Raw genomic sequence first — 19893 nt, 5'->3', positions numbered from 1 at the left:
ACTGTTCGTAATCTCCCTATTTCATATAGACTTATATGTATATTCACAACCCTTCCTTTGGTTGCATACAGTAAGCACAAGAACATAGGTGATGGAATCATATGAGATCAAATTCAAATAAAAACAAATTGATCGATGTGTATACCAAATTGACATGTGCTATTAATGCCGCTTAAACGTTCTTAATCAGTTGTGGTACGTAAGCAATTGATTAAAGGTTTCATTAAGAGTGTTGGGTTCTAATATGTATGAGACATTCTGGTTGTTAGGATGTCATTGTTTTACTACAATTTTCACAAACTGGAAAATTTGGCAAAAAGACGCAGAACCAAAACGAATCCTTAAAAGGAAGGATTATTGTGTTTAAAAGCAAAGACTATTACGTTTAAGCGAAAAATTATTGCTTTTAAACGCAAAAAGCATTGCGTTTAATCGCAAAAATTATTGCGTTATCGCAAAATTATTGTGTTTAATCGCAATATTATTTCGTTTCAATATTATTGTCTTTAATACATTGCGATTAAACGCAATGTTTTGCGTTTAAACGCAATAATTATTCCGTTTAAACGCAGTAAAAAATTCTTTCTCTGAACTGGGCTCAACGAGATACCGTAAAGAATCGTCAGAAAGACATTTTTATTTTATAAACTGAATTTTAAAAAAAAAAAATGAAAATTTAGCTAGTATTTGCTGAGAGTTTACAAATTTATATACATTGCGTACGACTTTTTCAGACAACCCTCGTAAAATAAATAAAATGTACAAGTTACAAGTTCGAGACAAAATGATCCATTGATGCATTTCATATACCAGGGTGAAAAGTTTCAGGTAGCACCTTTATGTTTTTTTTTATTAAATTGAAGCACATTTCTTAACCTGAGTTGTAAATGTGATTAGAGTGTAGAGAGTAAATAATATTCTAAAGGTTCAATATCCATGATTAGATACCTGTATTTCGCGTGGTGAAAATAGAGAGATATACAATATTACCAAATGGAACCACACAAATCGTGTTAACTCCTGTAATCATATGCATGTAAAGTAATAAATGAAAATGATTGATGTTAAATTTCATTTTACAAACATTTACAAAGGGATAAGTTAAAAAGTAAGACTAGACTTAGGAGACATATTTGTGTTTGAACTAACATGCATACAAGTAGAATTCCACATTTCAAAAAGTTTAGTAAAACCTTCTTCAGAAAAAATTCTATATTTAACTAATATACAAATATAAATAAAAATTTAATCTGTAGAATATGAAACCTAATCTGTAGAAACGACACATAGTCAATTATCTGAACAAACTTGAAGTTCCTTTACTTAAATATATAAATACTAAAAATCAATTTGTCAGACCAGAAGTCTATGAAAAAAAGCAAAGAGATGTAAAAATTATTATACAGTGGGCCAAAATATAATGCATCGACCCTTAAGCATAAGATACATTTATTTTTTTTTTAACGTCTATTTTGCACTTCTACAATTATCATTCCATACGTAGACTTAGAATAGTTCATTTTTTCCCAATATTTCATATATATTATCTTATCTACTAGTGTTTTCATCTACGTTCATTACAAAAAAATATTTATCACTCCTTTATCTTTTGGTGACTTTGATTTTGATTCCGTATTTCGCTCTCATTACGACTTCTGGATATTCTTCATACACGTGACCATCCACTAATTCCATTTTAAATCTGGAGGAATATTTATCATAATAATGCTTTTTCACTGAAATATTAATTATACACGTATAAACATACACCATACAATTTATCTTCGATAATTACGGCATGTCAAACGTTGCAATATTCGATCTTTCCCATTTGCATTGCATAATTTTCCATTTGTATTGTATATCTATAATTTTCTATTTGTATTGTATTATTTTTCATTTGTATTATATGATTTTTATTTGTATTCTATAATTTTCCATTTGCATTGTATATTATTAATTTTCTCATTTGTATTGTAAAAGTTCTTATTTGTATGCGATAATTTTTCATTTGTATTGTATCCGAGGATTTTTTATTTGTTTCGTTACGAAGGATTTCATTGGTCAAGTTTTAGCCTGTATTGTGTTGAAAACGAGCGAGATGTTCCGGGTACTCAAAGCAAACTGGGCTCATATGTTATATAGGACGATCATTTGATTCTGAAAAGGGAGCGCTGGCAGATGGCATATAAATAACCTGTCCTTAGAAATGTTGACTGAGAAAATAAATGTGGTGGTACTTCCACCCCACCCCCACCCCCAAGAAACTGAGTTTTCGGGTTTGGGCAGATTTTCTTCTTTTCTTTTTTCTCACTGTGTCTGGTCATATTGGAAATAAATATTCTCTCCTGCGAGAGAATGAAAATAAATAATAAAAATTCGACAAAATTTGCCCCCCCCCCCCCGAATAAAATGATCGTCCTTAGCATGCACGTAAATAGAGGAGCTCAGTTTGTGTTTGTAGAGAGTGCTCGAACAGAATTGTGGGAAGGGTACCACATCTCGCTCGTTTTGAAAACTTTACAGATAAAACTTGTCAAGATCAATGAAATCTTTCGTAACGAAATAAATAAACAATCCCAGGGATACAATACAAATGAAAAATTATACAAATACAAATAAGAAATTATACAATGCAAATGGAAAATATAGAATCCAAATGGAAAATTATAGAATCCAAATGAAAAATTATACAATAAAAATGAAATATTATACAATACAAATAAAATTTATATAATATAAATGGAAAGTTATACAATACAAATGGAAGGATAGGAATATTGCAACGTTTGACATGCCATTAGATAATGTCACTATACCTTTTTACTAAAGCAGAAATCATCACTTTTTCCTCGTTCACTGCAAAATTCTGACCAATGCAATTTCTGAAGGGGAAAAAATTATGATGAATCTTTAGAACTCTGATTATGCAAGGATATCAAAGTTTTGCAAATATAAATAGAAAATTTGAGCACAAAAAAGAAAAAAAAAGAAAAAAAGTTTCCAAGGAAAATAGATTTAATAGATAATTTGTTCCAAGATAGAATTTGTACGTTTTCAGAGTTCTTTGACATGTTTCACAGCACTTGATCAGTAAATATAAAGCTCTCATTCTCTTCATCAGTGCTGCGTATTGAGGCCTCAAAAACAAAATGTCGATTTCTTTACCTAGAGCCTGCTGAGAAGGGAATATAAGTGTATGGATCTCTCTCTTGCCTTGTCTCATCCTCAAACCTAGATGGTCGAAATTCCTACAATGGCCAAAGTAAATATAGAGTAAGAGAAGTAAATATTTATCTGAATGTCTCATAAAGGAAGATCGATTTAGACTACCAATCGGGTCATATTTTCTATAATTTAAAAATAGCCTTGAATCAGATTCTAACTTGTCTCCATTAGTACGTTTACGTACCATGTGATCGGGCCAAACGTCTGGATGATGATTGATGGCGTGAATTAAAATGTCTACTTGAAAATGGGCAGGAATCTCCACCCCATCTAGAACCAAGGGCTTAGTCAGCCAACGACTTATAAAGGGTACTGGGCTGTGCATCCTCAGAACTTCCTTGAGAAACATTGCGGTGTACTTTAGCTGATTAAGATCTTCCCTAAAGACAGCAAAAAATATTGACATTAACTATCATTGACATTGTCTATTAACATTAAAGTTCAAAGAATTAACAACGTATCGGCTGAGCAGGATAATACCAATGTACTCAATGATAAAGTATCTGCTACTGAAAAAATGCTTTTCATCCTCGTCTTTTGCTTGAAACTCAAAAGATAAAAGTCGCCCGCGTGACGTAGTGGTTAGAGCGTCTGCTCTAGAGTCGCGAAATAAGGAGCTGATCCTTACGTCGCGGGTTTGAATCCACTGCGGGACGTGGAGACCGGTCCTTCAGATGAGACCGTATAAATCGAGGTCCCGTTTCGCAGTAGGTGTTGGCACGAAAAAAATCCAACAAACAAAAAACAAACAAAACAAACAAAAGATTTTTAAAAATGCTGATTTATCAAATTCCTATAAGTCATAGCAGTAAAAAACAAATTTAGCGAATATAAATCGAGGCTAAATAATTACTGATGATTATCATGAGGTCAGTGTAGAAGTAAACCTTTGATCTGAAATAAATATACTTACATCTCTCCCAGAGCACAACTTGGTGAACTGACATTTAATTCGAAATTCAAAATACATTCTAGAATTTAAAAAAAATTGCCCCCTTCGCCTATCATTGTTTCCAGAAGTAAAAAAAAATATTCCAGATCTTCATGAATCAACAAATTTATCCCTTGGTACTACTCGGCATGTTTTGCAGTTGATCAAATGACTATGTAAGTAACACCATAGGCGGAAAGAATTTAAAACGGGAGAGAAGATCCTTCTCAAATCTTTACCTCCTTACCATGTCACTTGTGGTCTGCCGTCTAGAACTGACGTCACTTCCTGGTAAATCTTTTCTTGTTCCTCTGGATACTTGGCTAAACAGTAAATAGCCCAGCTAATGGCAGATGCCGTTGTATCGTGTCCTATAAGATGAAAATAATTAAACTTCATAGATACTAAACGTTTTCAAATCCTGATTGTTCATCTACAAAATTAATTTATATTAAAAAGATGCTGGAGTTCCTCATTGGCAATAATATTTAGCAATCTTTGGAGATCAAGTCTTGCAACTGTCTGTTAGAATTCTGATTGGCATTAACTGTGCTTCTTTGTTAGCAGACCTTTTTTATATTCTGAAGAAACCGAATTTATACAAAATCTTCATTACAGGAAGAAAACTTGCTGGGGTACTTAATTTTTTTCTGACAATAAGATATATATCAACAACATTTCCTCAATAAACAATAGATATGTTCATTCATGTCGACTCTGTATATCCCTGTGAACTTGGCTTAAAAGACACCACAGATTTTGCCAAATCCCTTGCATATTCAATGTTGGCAGACATTAGACGTCAATGGCCAACTAACGACTACTCTTTATGATAAACGGGATGACTTCAGCTTTACTATCGTCAACTTTCTGCATTTGTATAGTGATATTTTAACTTATCCGGTACGTAAAAGCATGTTACGAATTCAATTTTAAACTGAAGCAGGCAATTGACAAATAAGCGGGTGTTATAAATTTTTCAACAATCTCGTTTAAAGTAAGCAATTATTCTGTGGTGGTTATAACGACCTACTTGGTAAACATAAGCTACAATTGAAATGTATTTTGACTAACTTGATTCATATCAATTGTTAAGTCATTGTTTTATACTTGTTTTACTCCGTTTACATGATGAATACAGACGGCGCATAGCGAATGTGATCGGTCGACTTGGGACGCTTACTCCTCCATTACACCTTGAATATTTTCGGGGCTATGTGTTTGCCATTTTTCGATTTTTATTGTTAAAATAGATTTATGAGGTTGATCAATGTCAATTTTCTTCTTCATCATTCCACAATCAATGGGAGATAATTACGAAACCGTGATTAGGATAAGACTATTTTCCCCTGTGCAATAAAGGCGAAGGAATCGTGAATCTTAAAAAATATTTTAAGTACAAATTACAAAATAATTAAATATTAATTTTGAATTGCCCTTAATATTTAAGTTTAATCAAATCACTTATAAAGTTCCTCAGATTTACACTAAAATATTTAAATGAAGCCAGAACATAAAGCGTTTCATAAAACAAATCTGCAACTGCAAACTGACGTTCAAGTACGATATGAAGTGCAGTTTCATTTTGTCAGCAAATACAAACTATCATTGAACATTCAATAAAGATTCTCACAAAACAAAACTGTAGCTGCAAACTAACATTCAAGCACGATATGTGTAGTTTCATTTTGTAAGAAACATTTCAAAGGCCAAGGTAATGGTATTATATAATCTTAAAATTCTACATGGAATTATGTGAGAAATACTATTACCTTCAAATTCTTAACCTATATATGAAGCAAGCATTATCATTAGGCTGAAATAGTAATGTTTCTATTTAAACAGGAGTCATGCAATATTTGGAGTACAAAAATGATCTAATATTTACCTACCTATTTATTTATTGGAGTTGCGGATCAAGATTCAGTAGAAGGTGGTCCCAACCCCCAGGGGTCTGAGGACCCTAGTGGAACCCTGGTGGGAGTCAGGGGGAAGTCATCGGAAGCTCCCAGGGTTAAGGTATTTGCCAGCTATTTTACCTGTGTTTTAGCGTCTCCATGTGAGTGAAAAATTCTCGAGAGGGACATTAAACAACAAACAATTAAACAAAACCCCTTTGTTTTATGTACAAATACATGTATAGCAATATCTAACAACAAAAACTTGATTTATTCATTTCAAGTAAATTTTTGGTTTCGAAAAGGGGACGGGGTGTGTGGCCCCATCTACCTCTAAATCCGCCAATGAAAATACACCTGTGACCAGAATAAAGGCTCTGAAATCTAAGGGAATCGTGTTAACATAAATCAAGATGACCCAATAAATGTCATAAACCTAGCATTAAATTCATTTCTATTTTTTTCAAAATACATTGGTTTTAAATTTATTTGTTGGTAAGAAGATGTTTCAAATACTGTTGAGAAGCTTTTATGATAGGTAACTATCATCAAATACTGATACTTATTTGTTGTATATTCTTACCTTCAAAAAGGAATGTATCCACCTCTGCCCTGATGTCCTGGTCATTTAAACCTTCGCCATTCTCATCTTTAGCCGTAATCAGAATGTCCAAAAAATCCAGCTTTCTCCCCGATCTCTCACTGGCATCTTTCGACATCTATTGATATTACAAAAACTATTGAATATGCTATGCTGGCGAGAACATTGCAAGGTTCTAGAACATTGCTTTCACATACCAAAGCTTTCCTACGAGAGGCAATGATTTCATCAGCAAATTCGTGAACGTAGTCGATGAGACGCTTGTATTCTCTACCACTGGGTGAGAGCCAAAACAGAACATCCGGGTAAAGCCACGGAGATCTTATCAAAGAGTTAAAGAAGACATTTATGCATAATTTTTCTTAAATATCAACTCAATCTGTTAAAAATAAAATATTAAATACTTACAACGTTCTTTGAACAGAAAGATACCCCAATCGTCTTACAGCCTGAACATATGGGTGACTATCCCTGTACAAAATGTTAGAGATATGAGGGGTTATCAAAAAGTTCGTGGACTAGCGCCATAAGATTAAAACCGCTTTAGGTACATCAATGAATTCTCAAACATATAGTTAGCATCATCTTTCCTGTCTATAGAATAAACCATAAATCATAAGTTTATTTTTTAAATAGATTTTTAATGTTTTTGTAAGCAATGGTATGTCCAGGCGGCGCAACCTCAAATATGACGTTTTTTCTACCTGAGTGTAACTGAGAAAAACTCTTTTGATATGAGCATTTGTCATAAAAAAATCCCATTATTTCAGACATCTGGTACAACACAGTTGTTCTGTAAAATTTGCAATATTTACCCCATTCTGTACGTTCTATGAAATTTTATCGTAAATTTTATATGGAGTTTCCAAAAAAATAAGGCTTGAAAATGACGTCAAAAAGGGGGAGGGGTTTCTTTTTCCAGCATTCTATAAAGTTTCGAACCTGGAAAAACTGGTATAGACCTAAGGAATGTTAAAACGGACAAAAGAGAAATAAAATGCATCCAGAGTATTTGTTTTTAAATGCCCAAAAACGATTCAGAGAGATGAAAGATGCACAGTTAATGTCGATTTGTAGTCAGGGTGTCAAAAGTCAGTCACGTCGAAAAGTGACGTTGATCATGTGTGGTAGAATTTGAACACCAACAAATTAAGTATTCTGGCATAATCAGTGAGGATCTTTCCCTTTGTATAGATCCATTTACAATATCATATGCATTGAAAGCAGCTGTTCATGACATTATAAAGTCATATAAACAAGACGGACTTAAGTCCGTACTAAACTCCAGGTAATCTCATCAAGATAAGTGTATGAGGTAGAGAGAGCGGACAGTGAGAAACAATGACGTTTTTCGGACGTCATGAAACTAAACGGCGACAGCGCCGGGAGATCATATAATGTCTTTTTTATTTTAGAATAATTTGGAAAATTATCAACATATCGAGCTAAAATTTCAACATCTCTTAAACTTTTGTTGCTTTATGTTTCTTATAAATTTTGTAAGCACAGACTACATAGTATTAATTTTATCGCATCAGTCCACGAACTTTTTGATAACCCCTCGTATACATGTACTATAAAACTTCAGTTACTAGAAAGTCCTGGTGCTAAATATAGGGCATTTTACCTCTTAAATATCACAGAAATCAATTTCACTTCACACATGTTTTCAGAAATCTGATTTTATCTTTCTTGCTTATTGATTAAAGGACAACTTGATAAAATTACAACGAAAAAAATAATCCCGGTTAAACGGATTTCGAATTACAATCTACCTTGAGCGAAATGTTAATTACAATATGCCGTCAATTTTAACACAAAAATGTCTTACCCCTTCTCCTGTACCTGTCCAGTATATGACAATGAACACCTTAACATTGTATCCAATGTAGCCAGAGACACGTGACTGTAGATTTCTATCACTTCCTTTGAATCACAAGCTTTTTGTAATTTTTTCTAATTGATGTAAAATATAAAAAAACAACTATTACATTGTACATGGATTTCGAAAATCTGAAAAAAGGTTTTTCAATTGTTAAAATTTTAATGCTTACGAGGAATATATTAGCGACGTCATTGTAGATCTGAACGTAAGGTCTGAGAATGTCAAAATGGAAGGCGGGAGTTAGCAGACGACGATTCCGCTCCCACTTTCTCCCGTCCGACAGCAATAGGCCGTCACCTTATCACCAGAAGGAAAGCTTCTTACAGTGATCACGTGGACAAGTGCATGTGAACTGTAGAAAAATATCACGTGTGGTAATTTCTGTACTCCTACCTACCTAACCAAGGCAAAATCATCCTGTAAACTCCCCCAAGATTATATTTCACTTTCGGTTCGGAGGACTTAAGTAGGATTTTGGCCGTGTCGGGATGGCAGGTGGAAAACACGGGGTATAAAAACATGACCCAGCCACCAAGGAGCTTCGCTCTGGTTTTCTCCACCGTGACAAAAACCAATCTAAAGAAGTCAGCCATGTCATTTACCTATAAAAATAATGACGACTAATGTAACTATGGAGGCTAAGTGGTCAACAATATCCAACAGATCAACCTAAAAATATGAAATATTTTTTTTTAGCCATTTATTATTTTTAGCAATGTTTCTAAATATATATATATGAAAAAGATGAATATATTAAACTGTGATCGATCTAAAAAAAAATAAATAAATAAAAACCGCCTACAAACAATACAAATCTGTGGAATGGCATAAGGCATAGACTCCCTGCTGCTCACAACTCCATTCCAAAGAAATTAAAATTTGAAAATCTCAGTGTATATCCACAATTTTGTGTCACATCAAATCAGATTTGAATTCTGATGATTACTAAAACCATTCTGTTCAAAAGTCAGTAACATCAAAACGTACGACTTTTCTCTACTTTATACAACCATTCCTCACGATAAATTAAAAACTAGACTTTTTGATATCGTAGATAACTGCTTCTTCCATGAAAATTGAAGTCGGGTATTTTCTTAATTGAAAGGATGCTGGAGTTCTTCATTGACAACATTTATGTAGTCTTCGGAGACTAGGTCTTCCAACAAACTGTTGGAATTCGATGGACACTAATTGTGATCCTTTATTAGCCGACCGACCTGTTTTTTATATTCCTATGAAGCAGAATTTATTAAAAAAGTCTCTACATGAGAAGAAGAAAACATATGCTGTGGCCTTCAACTCGACATTTAGATATCGACGATGCATTATTAGTTAACAATAGTTTCTTTAATACATATGTCGATTCGATATATCCCAACGACCTGAAATAAAAAAACACCACAAAGTCTGCCACATCTGTTTCATATTTGAATATTTTACTGACTAAAGACGATAAGGGCAAACTAACGACTAAATTGTTTGACAAACGAGATGGCTTCAACTTTTCTATCGTCAACTTTCCTTATTTATGTAGTAATATCCTGCTATAGCCTTCATATGGTGTTCACATCTCCCAGCTTTTTCGATACTCAAGAGCATGCTCCAAGTACGATCAATTTTTAAACCGAATTCGAGCCAGGTTACTGACAGATAAGTTAATGTTACAAGGATTTTTACAACCTCGTTTAAAGTCAGCATTTAGTAAATTTAATGGTCGTTATACGTACGGTTGTTAGCATATATAACTTATCATTTGGTCGTATTTTGGCTGACTTGTTTCACACCAATTGTTATGCCAGTATATATAGTTTTTGTCCTGTCCGTTCGTCTGTCTTTCTGTTTGTCCGCAAAATCTTTAACATTGCTCATAACTTTTGATTGGTTGCAGCTATAGCTTTCATATTTCACATGTGTATTCCCTGTGACAAGACCTTTCTTTGGGTACCACCATATTTGACCTTTTGACCTTGAACTTGGAGTTTGACCCAGTTTTACAAAAATTTACCCAACTTTAACCTTGGCCATAACTTTTGAACAGTTGGTGCTAGGACTTTCATACTTCACTTGTATAATTCTTGTGACAAGACCTTCCTTTGGATACCAACAACTTTGACCCTTTGACCTTGACCTTGGATTTTGACCTACTTTTGGAAAACTTTAACCTTGGTCATAACTTCGAAACAGTTGGCACTAGGGCTTTCATTCTTCATGTGTGTATTACTTGCAACAAGTCTTTCCTTTAAATACAAACAATTATAGCCCATTGACCTTGTCCTTGGAGGTTGATTTACTTTTGGAAAACTTTAACCTTGGCCATTACTTTTGAGCAGTTGGTGCTAGGGCTTTCATACTTCATATATGTAATCCTTGTGACAAGATCTTCCTTTGGATAACGACAACTTTGACCTACTTTTGAAAAACTTTAACCTTGCCATATCTTTTGAACGGTTGGTGCTAGGGCTTTCATATTTCACATGTGTATTTCTTGTGAGAAAGCCTTTCCTTGGGCACCATCAATTTTGACCATTTGACCTTGACCTTGATGTTTGACTTATTTTTGAAAAACTTTAAACTTTTCAATATCTTTCCAATAGTTGCTCCTAGGAATTTCATATTTCACAGGTATATTCCTCGGGGCAAGACCTTACTTTGGTTAACCAATATATTTGATTTGGATTTCAGAAAGTTAAACCTTCGCTATAAGTTGCCATACGGGGGCATCAGTGTTTCACAAACACATATTGTTTTATAATGAATTTGACTACGGAATTTTCCATTTACCTGATCAATACATAGAGATCACGGCGCGTGTGACCGGTCAACAGGGGATGCTTACTCCTCCTAGACACCTGATCCCACCTCTGGAATTTCCAGGGATCCGTGTTTTATGCCCTCTTCACAGAATTGTATTGTTTATAGATTTTTTGAGATCGATCACTGTTCGTTATCTTCACATTTTTTTCATTTGATAATACTTTGATCATTTTCAAAATCACCATCTTTACTAAAGAATTGAAAATCAGTTGTGTGGTTAAATTTTTCATAGAAATATACTAGACCCAAAATTAGAATAAGATCACTTACAAATAAATTAAAATTTTGTAGCCCGTGCAAATTACGAGTAGTTACCTTTTTTTTTCAAGTGGAGTTTATATAATTCTTAATACATGTGTGACGAAAGACACAATGAATTCTTGCCAAGAGTATACCTGTACCCCCCAGCCCTTTCCAAAACATAAAATGAAATTTGAAAAGAAAAAAAAATCACCGGACTTGCTCAAATCTTAGCAAATGCTACCTATCATTAAGTCAAATTCTGACTGAAGTTTTTCATACTGATTGTTAGGCCATTATTTACACACTGAATTGTCTACAGATTTTTTTTTCCGTTTGTCTGGATCATTACAGGGAGCATAGGGCAGGAGTGACCAGTCGGCAGGGGATGCTCACTCCTTCATGGCGCCTGATCCCATCTCTGATGTTTTGGAGGTCTGTGTTTGCTCTCTCCCGATTTGTATTGTCTAAATGAACCTTAAGCTTGAATACTGTTCGTTATTTTCATATTTCATTCCATTGTATGTAAACTCATTGATAAAAAAATTACAATTTGAATTAAAAATAAGGACTTTACACTTCTCAACATTAACCTGTAGTTTCTAGTTGGAACGATATGTTTCAAAAATGTTCAAACAAAACTGAAACGCAGTCTTAGTTTTAGATAATAAAACAATATCATCGGCATATAATAATCAATTTACAGAGATTTTAACGATTTGAACAGTTACAGATTGTTTTGTTTCTTGCAAAATATTAATATATTTGAAACCACCTGGCAACATCACGTACTCATATTATTATTATAATTTTGCAGGCCTTTTTATAATTTTTTTATAAACATTTCCAAATATTTTTCCTTAAGATTCTTTGCAAATTAGAAAAAGTTCATGTTCTCATGAACTACCATGGGATGAGTAAGAATATTTGCACGGTGATGTGATTGAAGTCAAAAAATAGCGCAAACTTTTTTTCCCAAACAATGATCATTGAATGACAAAGACATGTGGCAAGTCGTCAGAAAATATGTAAATATACGATATGAATTTAGTTTTTGAAAATTCATGAGGTACATGAACTACAACGCTTCATGCCTGCATATTTATCATGAAGAGCTAACGCGCTTCATAAAATATGCCGGCCTGAAGCGTCGTAGTTAATGTCCTCTTGAATTCTCAAAAATTAAATTTATCTACGCTGAACTGTCTACGGATTTTCCGGTTTTTGTTTCCCGATCATGACAAGGAGCACATGGAAGGTGTGACCGGTCGGTAGGGGATGCTCACTCCTCCATGGCACCTGATCCCACCTCTAAATTTTGAGGTCCGTGTTTGCTCTGCTCCAAATTTGTTTCGTTTCATTGGACTTTCGAAATTGAATACTGTTCGTTTTCTTCTTATTTCATTTCCTCTTAAATTAATGTTTTTAACATCAGACTCTCATGTATATGTTGCTGCATGATCTTATTGTTTTATCATGTTAATGTCTTCTTTCTTTATTGGTGTATGACACTATTATTATATCTTATGTGATTTTTTATAAATCCGAACACTTTTACTTAGGAAACCTGTTGGAGACATCTTGCTGTACATACATTATGCTTGTTATGGTTAAGGTTAGAGTTTTTTTTTTTTCCAAAAAAAGTCAAGCAAGTTGAAAAGATTTGAAGTTTAGATTTAGTGTTCAGAACATAATTTGGGAGAATACAATTACGTACATACCAGATGCAAATGTCCCCATAGTGGGTGCCATGGCTCGAAAGAGGTAATCTTTGCGGTAACCTTGCTCCATTGATTGTATCTATGTACATGCTGAACGATAAGTATGATGGAATAAACTAGTGTTCCAAACAGCAAGGTAAGTAAAATCATGGCTGAAAAACAACCCAAACAGAGGAACAATATATGCACGATTAGTTCTCCATAGTGTAATTTCTAACGTTCATCGATATAACACGATAAACTAAAGCATTCTGATTAAATATTAAATAATAAATACCTGAATCTTAACATGAATTTATGTTAAAATATTCTTATTCACAATGTGAAATAGCTCCGAAACACCTTTCAAACGGAAAAACATTTCTTCATAGGTACTTCGACCTTTAAACTGTATTGTTAAGTACTGAAAGTTATCAGGGTCATAAATACGTAGTTTGGCTTTGTTTACTTAGGAAACCTGTTGGAGACATCTTGCTGTAGATACATTATTCTTGTTATGGTTAAGGTTAGAGTTTTTTTTCAAACAAAAAAAAATCAACTCCAAGTTCAAAGATATAAGGTCAAAACTGTTGATATCCAAAGAAATTCTTGTCAAAATAAATACACATGTGAAATATAAAAGTCCTAGCACCAACAGTTCAAAGGTCGTGGCCAAGCTTATTTTTTTTCAAAAGTAGATCAAATTCCAAGGTAAAGGCCAAATTGTCAAAATTGATGGTACCCAAGGGAAGGTTTTGTCACACGGAATAAACCTGTGAAATATGAAAGCCCTAGCTCTAATCGTTCGATAGTTATGACCAAGTTTAAAGTTTTTCAAAGGTAAGTGAAACTCCAAGGTTAAGATCTAAACATCAAAATTGCTGGTATCCAATGAATGTTCTTGTCACAAGAAATATTCATGAGAAAACACCTGTGAAAAATGAAAGCCATAACTCCAACCAATCAAAAGTTATAGGCAAGGGTAAAGTTCCTGCGGACAAACAGACAGTCAGACGGACAGAGCAAAAACAACATTCTCCCGAATCTTCGATTACATGGGCATAAGAATAAAACACAAATGGAAAATAGAAATTATACTAATAGAATAAAAGATTAAACACTAAAAATGTTAAAGAACATTAATTGGATTAAAATGGAAAAAATCGAATATTGCAATATTTTTACTTGCCATATTTATCAAAGGATATTACTAACACGCTGTATAAAATCAATTCAAGTACATATATAAATATATGTATTTTTTTAGACTGTATTACATGTATATTGTTTTCTTGAGCATATTTGCTGAAACACTAACCAGAAAATGGACATTTATTTTGTGGTGAAATTACCTTTTGAAATACCATTATTGACAAATTTAGTAATATCAAATAAATCATTTAGCTTTGTAAAATAGGCAAGACAAAGACTAAATATTTTGATATAGATTTTAATTTTATTTTAATATATCCAGGTCATGACATTGTTTAGTTAGCTGCTAGTCAATGATTTTATTCTGCGAAGTTATTCTCAGTTTTTAAAGCTAAGTACTCAATGAAAAACTGAGTTTTGAGAAATAACCTTGATAAATTTTTTTCCCATGTCAAAGAGGGATCGCATCACGGCACGGGGCCATGCTGATTTATATTTTTACAATATACAATATCAACACTGATGGGCTACCTTACTTGCATACGATATATCCTTGTGAACTTGAGATAAAAGATGCCACGGAGTCTGACACATCTGTTTCATATTTGGATATTTTACTTGAAAAAGACGTTAATGGTAATCCAACAACCAAGCTTTATGATAAACGTGATGACTTTAACTTTTCAATCGTCAACTTCCCTTACTTATGCTGCAATATACCTTCATCACCTGCATACGGGGTATATATCTCTCAGTTGATTCGACACGCAAGAGCATGCTCTACGTATGTACAATTTCTAAAACGAGGTAAATTATTGACAAATAAGTTGATGAAACAAGAATATCAGCTGTCTCGTTTAAAGTCATCATTTCCTAAGTTCTATGGTCGATACAATGACTTTGTCAGCAAATACAATTTATCATTGAGTCAAATGCTGACTGACTTTTTCACACTTATTGTTAGGCCATTATTTACACACTGAATTGTCGACGGATTTTTCCGTTATTTTCCGATCATGACAAGGAGCACACGGCGGGTGTGACCGGTCGGCAGGGGATGCTCACTCCTCCATGGCACCTGATCCCACCTCTGATGTTTGGAGGTCCGTGTTTGCTCTGCTCCTATTTTGTATTGATTAATGGACTTTTGAGCTTGAATACTGTTCGTTATCTCCATATATTTCATTGCAAGAATCTTGCACTAAATCTTGCACTACAGGTGCGAAATACCACAGACAAATATAAAAATCATTCTTCAGAGAAATAACAGAATAGATGCTGGAATATCAAATTCAAACAGTGAAATGCCTGACCTCTGCAGAAACAACACTCTATTCTTGGTACGTGTATATTTCTCATCTTTTTAATAGTTCAATCAAGATGAAATTCTGCCATCTAGTTTACTGAAAGGTGACTGAAAGAGTACAGAAAGGGAACTGAATGGCAGAGCCCAGCCAATAAGTGACCTTTCCAGAACTTTCGGAGCAGGTTCATCCTGTTTCAGAATGTGCATGCAACAGTTAATTTATATCAACATGTATCTGAAATGTTATCAGTAAACTGATAATTATTTACCTGAAGCAGAACACCCTGTACGTTGTCTAGACAGGGGTAATTTTAGCCAGAATTTAGAACGGCGGAAGTGCTTCTGGCTGTTGAAAAACTCGTCTCACTACATGCATTCTAAAGATTCGAAATTATTGCAAAAGCACCATATTATATAAAATAACAGCAGATATAATCCAAAAGCACCATCTCATCATGATATGATTAATTTACTGAATAGTTTCCCTTTTATTTCTTTTTGACAACCGATTGCTGTTTATCTGAAGCAATAAACACATTTTATTTCTAAACTAGCTAGAGTTAGTTATTTTCAAACTCATCTGTATGAAGTATTTTTCAAAGAAGAGATAAGGTCAACTGTTTCATTGCTCTCGCATTAATTACTTGACAGCAAATACAATACATCATTAAGTCTTATGCTGACTGATGCTTTTCATACTAATTGTTAAGCCATCATTTAAAAACAGAACTGTCTACGGATTTTTCCGTTTGCCCGATCAATACAAGGAGCACACGGCTGGTGTGACTGGTCGACAGGGGGTGCTTAATCCTCTATGGCACCTGATCCAACCTATGATATGTGACTCAACTCAGGATATATAGATAATATTTTCATACGCCAAAGGGCTGAATAATTGATGTGCATTGCTAAAGAATATGAGAAAATTTGGAGAAATTCTATGTAGCGTAAAACTTTTGGTAAACCTGTGGACATGTAGACAGGTGGACAGGTTGACAGATCGACAAGATGACAGGTCGACGGGTTGACAGAATGTTTGGTTGACAGGTCGACGGGTTGAGGGGTCAACAGGTTGACAGATTATTATCTCCAGTGGGTTTGAACATACTAACCCTAATCTCTCGGGTGGGTTTGAGGACTAACGCTAATCTTTCCGGTGTGTTCGAGAATTAACCCTAATTTCTCAGGTGGGTTCGAGGACTAACGCTAATCTCTCGGGTGGGATCGAGCAATCGAGTGGTTTTACAAGACTAACCCTAATGTCTTGTGTTTGTTCGCGCAAAACAAAGCTTATTAATTCGAAAGGATTTAGGGTTTAATTTTAAAACAGTTTTACTTAATGTTCTAAATATAACTTTTTAAATTTGATTTTCACATAATTAGGTTTATAATTACACCTTTTTCTTCATTTAATTATTCAGACAAAGAGAATGTGTGGCCATCCGAGAACGAGGATTCGTTCATGATAGGCAGCAAAGACACAATATATATTATCAGGATCAGTTGTATTTTACATGTTGAATAATCAGCTGGCGAAAAAATTAAAACAAGCTCTATATCATAGACAGAAAATGTTGAATACAGTGAACGAGACCTGTCGATCAATGTTATGAAGGAAAAAAAAGAAATAACAAGATGTCAACTTTTGACCTGTCAACTTTTGTTTTGAGTTATAAAGGAAACCGAACGGGTATCAACTGTTGACTTGTCGACATCTGTTTTAAGGGAAAATACTCTAACAAAAATTGCCATAGTTAACTATTGTGTACTATAGTATCAAAGTTTTTACTATAGTAAATTAAAGTATTTCTTTAATATTAATTTCAGATTGTTATTTTTTATGTTCTCCAGTTCATACATACAAATTTATATGCCCCCAGATCGAAAGATCCCAGGGGTATATTGTTTTTGTCCTGTCTGTCTGTTTGTCTGTTTGTCCGTTTGTCTGTTTGTCTGTCTGTTGTCAACTTTAACCTTGCCCATAACTTTTGATTGGTTGGAGCTATGACTTTCATATTTCACATGTGTATTCCTTGTTACAAGACCTTTCTTGGGTACCATCATATTTGACCTTTTGACCTTGACCTTGGAGTTTGACCTACTTTTAAAAAACTTTATCCTTGGCCATAACTTTTGAACAGTTGGTGCTTGGGGTTTCAAACTTCACATGTGTATTTCTTGTGACAAGACCTTTCTCTGGATATCAACCTCCTTGACCCTTTGACCTTGACCTAGGAGTTTGACGTACTTTTGAAAAACTTTAACCTTGGCCATAACTTTTGAATGGTTGATGCTAGGGTTTCATACTTCACATATATAATCCTTGTGACATCACCTTCCTTTGGATACCAACCACTTTGACCCTTTGACCTTGACATAGGAGTTTGACATACTTTTGTAAAACTTTAACCTTGGCCATAACTTTTGAATGGTTGATGCTAGGGTTTCATACTTCACATATATAATCCTTGTGACATCACCTTCCTTTGGATACCAACCACATTGACCTTGACATAGGAGTTTGACCTACTTTTGTAAAACTTTAACCTTGGCCATAACTTTTTAATGGTTAATGCTAGGGCTTTCATACTTCACATATGTAATCCTTTTGACAAGACCTTTCTTTGAATACCAACCACTTTCACCCTTTGACCTTGACATAGGAGTTTGACCTATTTTCGAAAAACTTTAACCTTGACCATAACTTTTGAATGGTTGGTGCTAGGGCTTTCATACTTCACATATGTAATCCTTGTGACAAGACCTTTCTTTGGATACCAACAACTCTGACCTTGACCTTGACGTTTTACTTACTTTTAAAAAACTTTATACTTCGCCATGACTTTTGAACAGTTGCAGCTAGGGCTTTCAAATTTCACAGGTATATTCCTTGAGACATGACCTTTCTTTGGGTACCAACATTTTTTATCTTTTGGCCTGGATTTTAACTTGCATTTGAGAAACTTTAACCTTCACCATAAGCTGCCATACGGGGGCATCAGTGTTCCACAAACACATCTTGTTTCAAAGGTGCATAGACACAGTTTTGAAGTTTATATTTTCTCAAATTTTCTGTATAATATCACAACTTATATGTTGCTATAGCATTTCACAAGAAAATAAAATTAAAAACTTATTTAATCTGGAAATTATTGAAACTACGAATTTCGGGAGGCGTTTGATTAACACATCCTTGCACTTTCACAATTTTTAATTTTATCCTTAATACTTAAGAAAAGTAGCAATTTTGTTGTGTATTAATGAATAATATTCCATCTATAATCCAGAGAATTCAGAGTAAATCTGATCCAATATTCATAACTTGAATCATAGATTACTATAGTAAATATGTCACTAAACCAGAAGTGACGATCCGAGTAAAGTATGATGGCTACCAAAACATGAAATGTGAAATCCACCCTCTTATCCCTGATATTATAAATCCTTCGACTTTACATGAAGCAACAACAGGTAAAATATGATGATAATAGCTATTACTACAATCGTATCAAGATAGGCTGACATATTATTTTCAATAAAATCGTAAACGAACAACTTTTCTGGCAGGCACATGATAAACATAGATTTAACAAGTAGGAAAACTGGACGACCGCATAATATTACGTATAAAATAAAGTGATATATTACAATATATTACAATATAAAGAGACGAAAACAAATCATAAGATAAACACATTAATCCAAAATGTTACTTTTTTTTTTTTTTTTTTACATTTATTTGTCATGAAATCGACGCTTTAAAACGCACATAATTAAAAAAAAGAAGAAGCAATCCCGGCTTACTAAACATATGTTTAGTAGAGTGTCTTCCATTACCTAATACTTCGGTGAAATACCTGTAAAACCGCCATGATTATTTAACAAACACTTTCAACTGACATGAATAACTTGCCTGAATGAATTATATACATGTATGTTGAATGTATCCTGGATTTCTTTTTTATCAAAAAATGGACCGCATCACGGTACTGGGCAATGCTGATTGATTTTCTTACATTATACAATATCAACACAAACGGGCTACCTTACTAGCAGAATCTATTGCACAACAAGAAGGAAATACCACAGTAATATAAAAATAATAGATAAGAATATCGAATTTGAGTTGAACAGTGAC

General features: G+C 33.9%; 1 protein-coding gene across 1 annotated transcript; it reads right to left on the bottom strand.

Annotated features, from left to right (window-relative positions):
- Positions 1–1256: 1256 nt before the first annotated feature.
- Positions 1257–13629, bottom strand: LOC133197650 (cytochrome P450 4F2-like). The gene is made up of 13 exons (XM_061333768.1): positions 13596–13629; positions 13319–13470; positions 8941–9145; positions 8713–8840; positions 8490–8614; positions 7067–7129; positions 6856–6979; positions 6641–6776; positions 4407–4530; positions 3413–3608; positions 3169–3251; positions 2820–2885; positions 1257–1702 (listed from the first exon to the last, which is right to left on the bottom strand). The coding sequence occupies exons 2-13, from the start codon at positions 13466–13468 to the stop codon at positions 1603–1605; spliced, it is 1500 nt and encodes a 499-aa protein (XP_061189752.1). The 5' UTR covers positions 13469–13470; positions 13596–13629; the 3' UTR covers positions 1257–1602.
- Between the last annotated feature and the right edge of the window lie 6264 nt (positions 13630–19893).

The sequence above is a fragment of the Saccostrea echinata genome, unplaced genomic scaffold, assembly GCF_033153115.1.
Source record: "Saccostrea echinata isolate AGI-Se365-2 ecotype Australia unplaced genomic scaffold, CSIRO_AGI_Sech_v1 ptg000030l, whole genome shotgun sequence".
Taxonomy (NCBI): domain Eukaryota; kingdom Metazoa; phylum Mollusca; class Bivalvia; order Ostreida; family Ostreidae; genus Saccostrea; species Saccostrea echinata.
The sequence above is the reverse complement of the archived record's forward strand: the minus strand, read 5'-3'. Positions and strand labels throughout refer to the sequence as shown.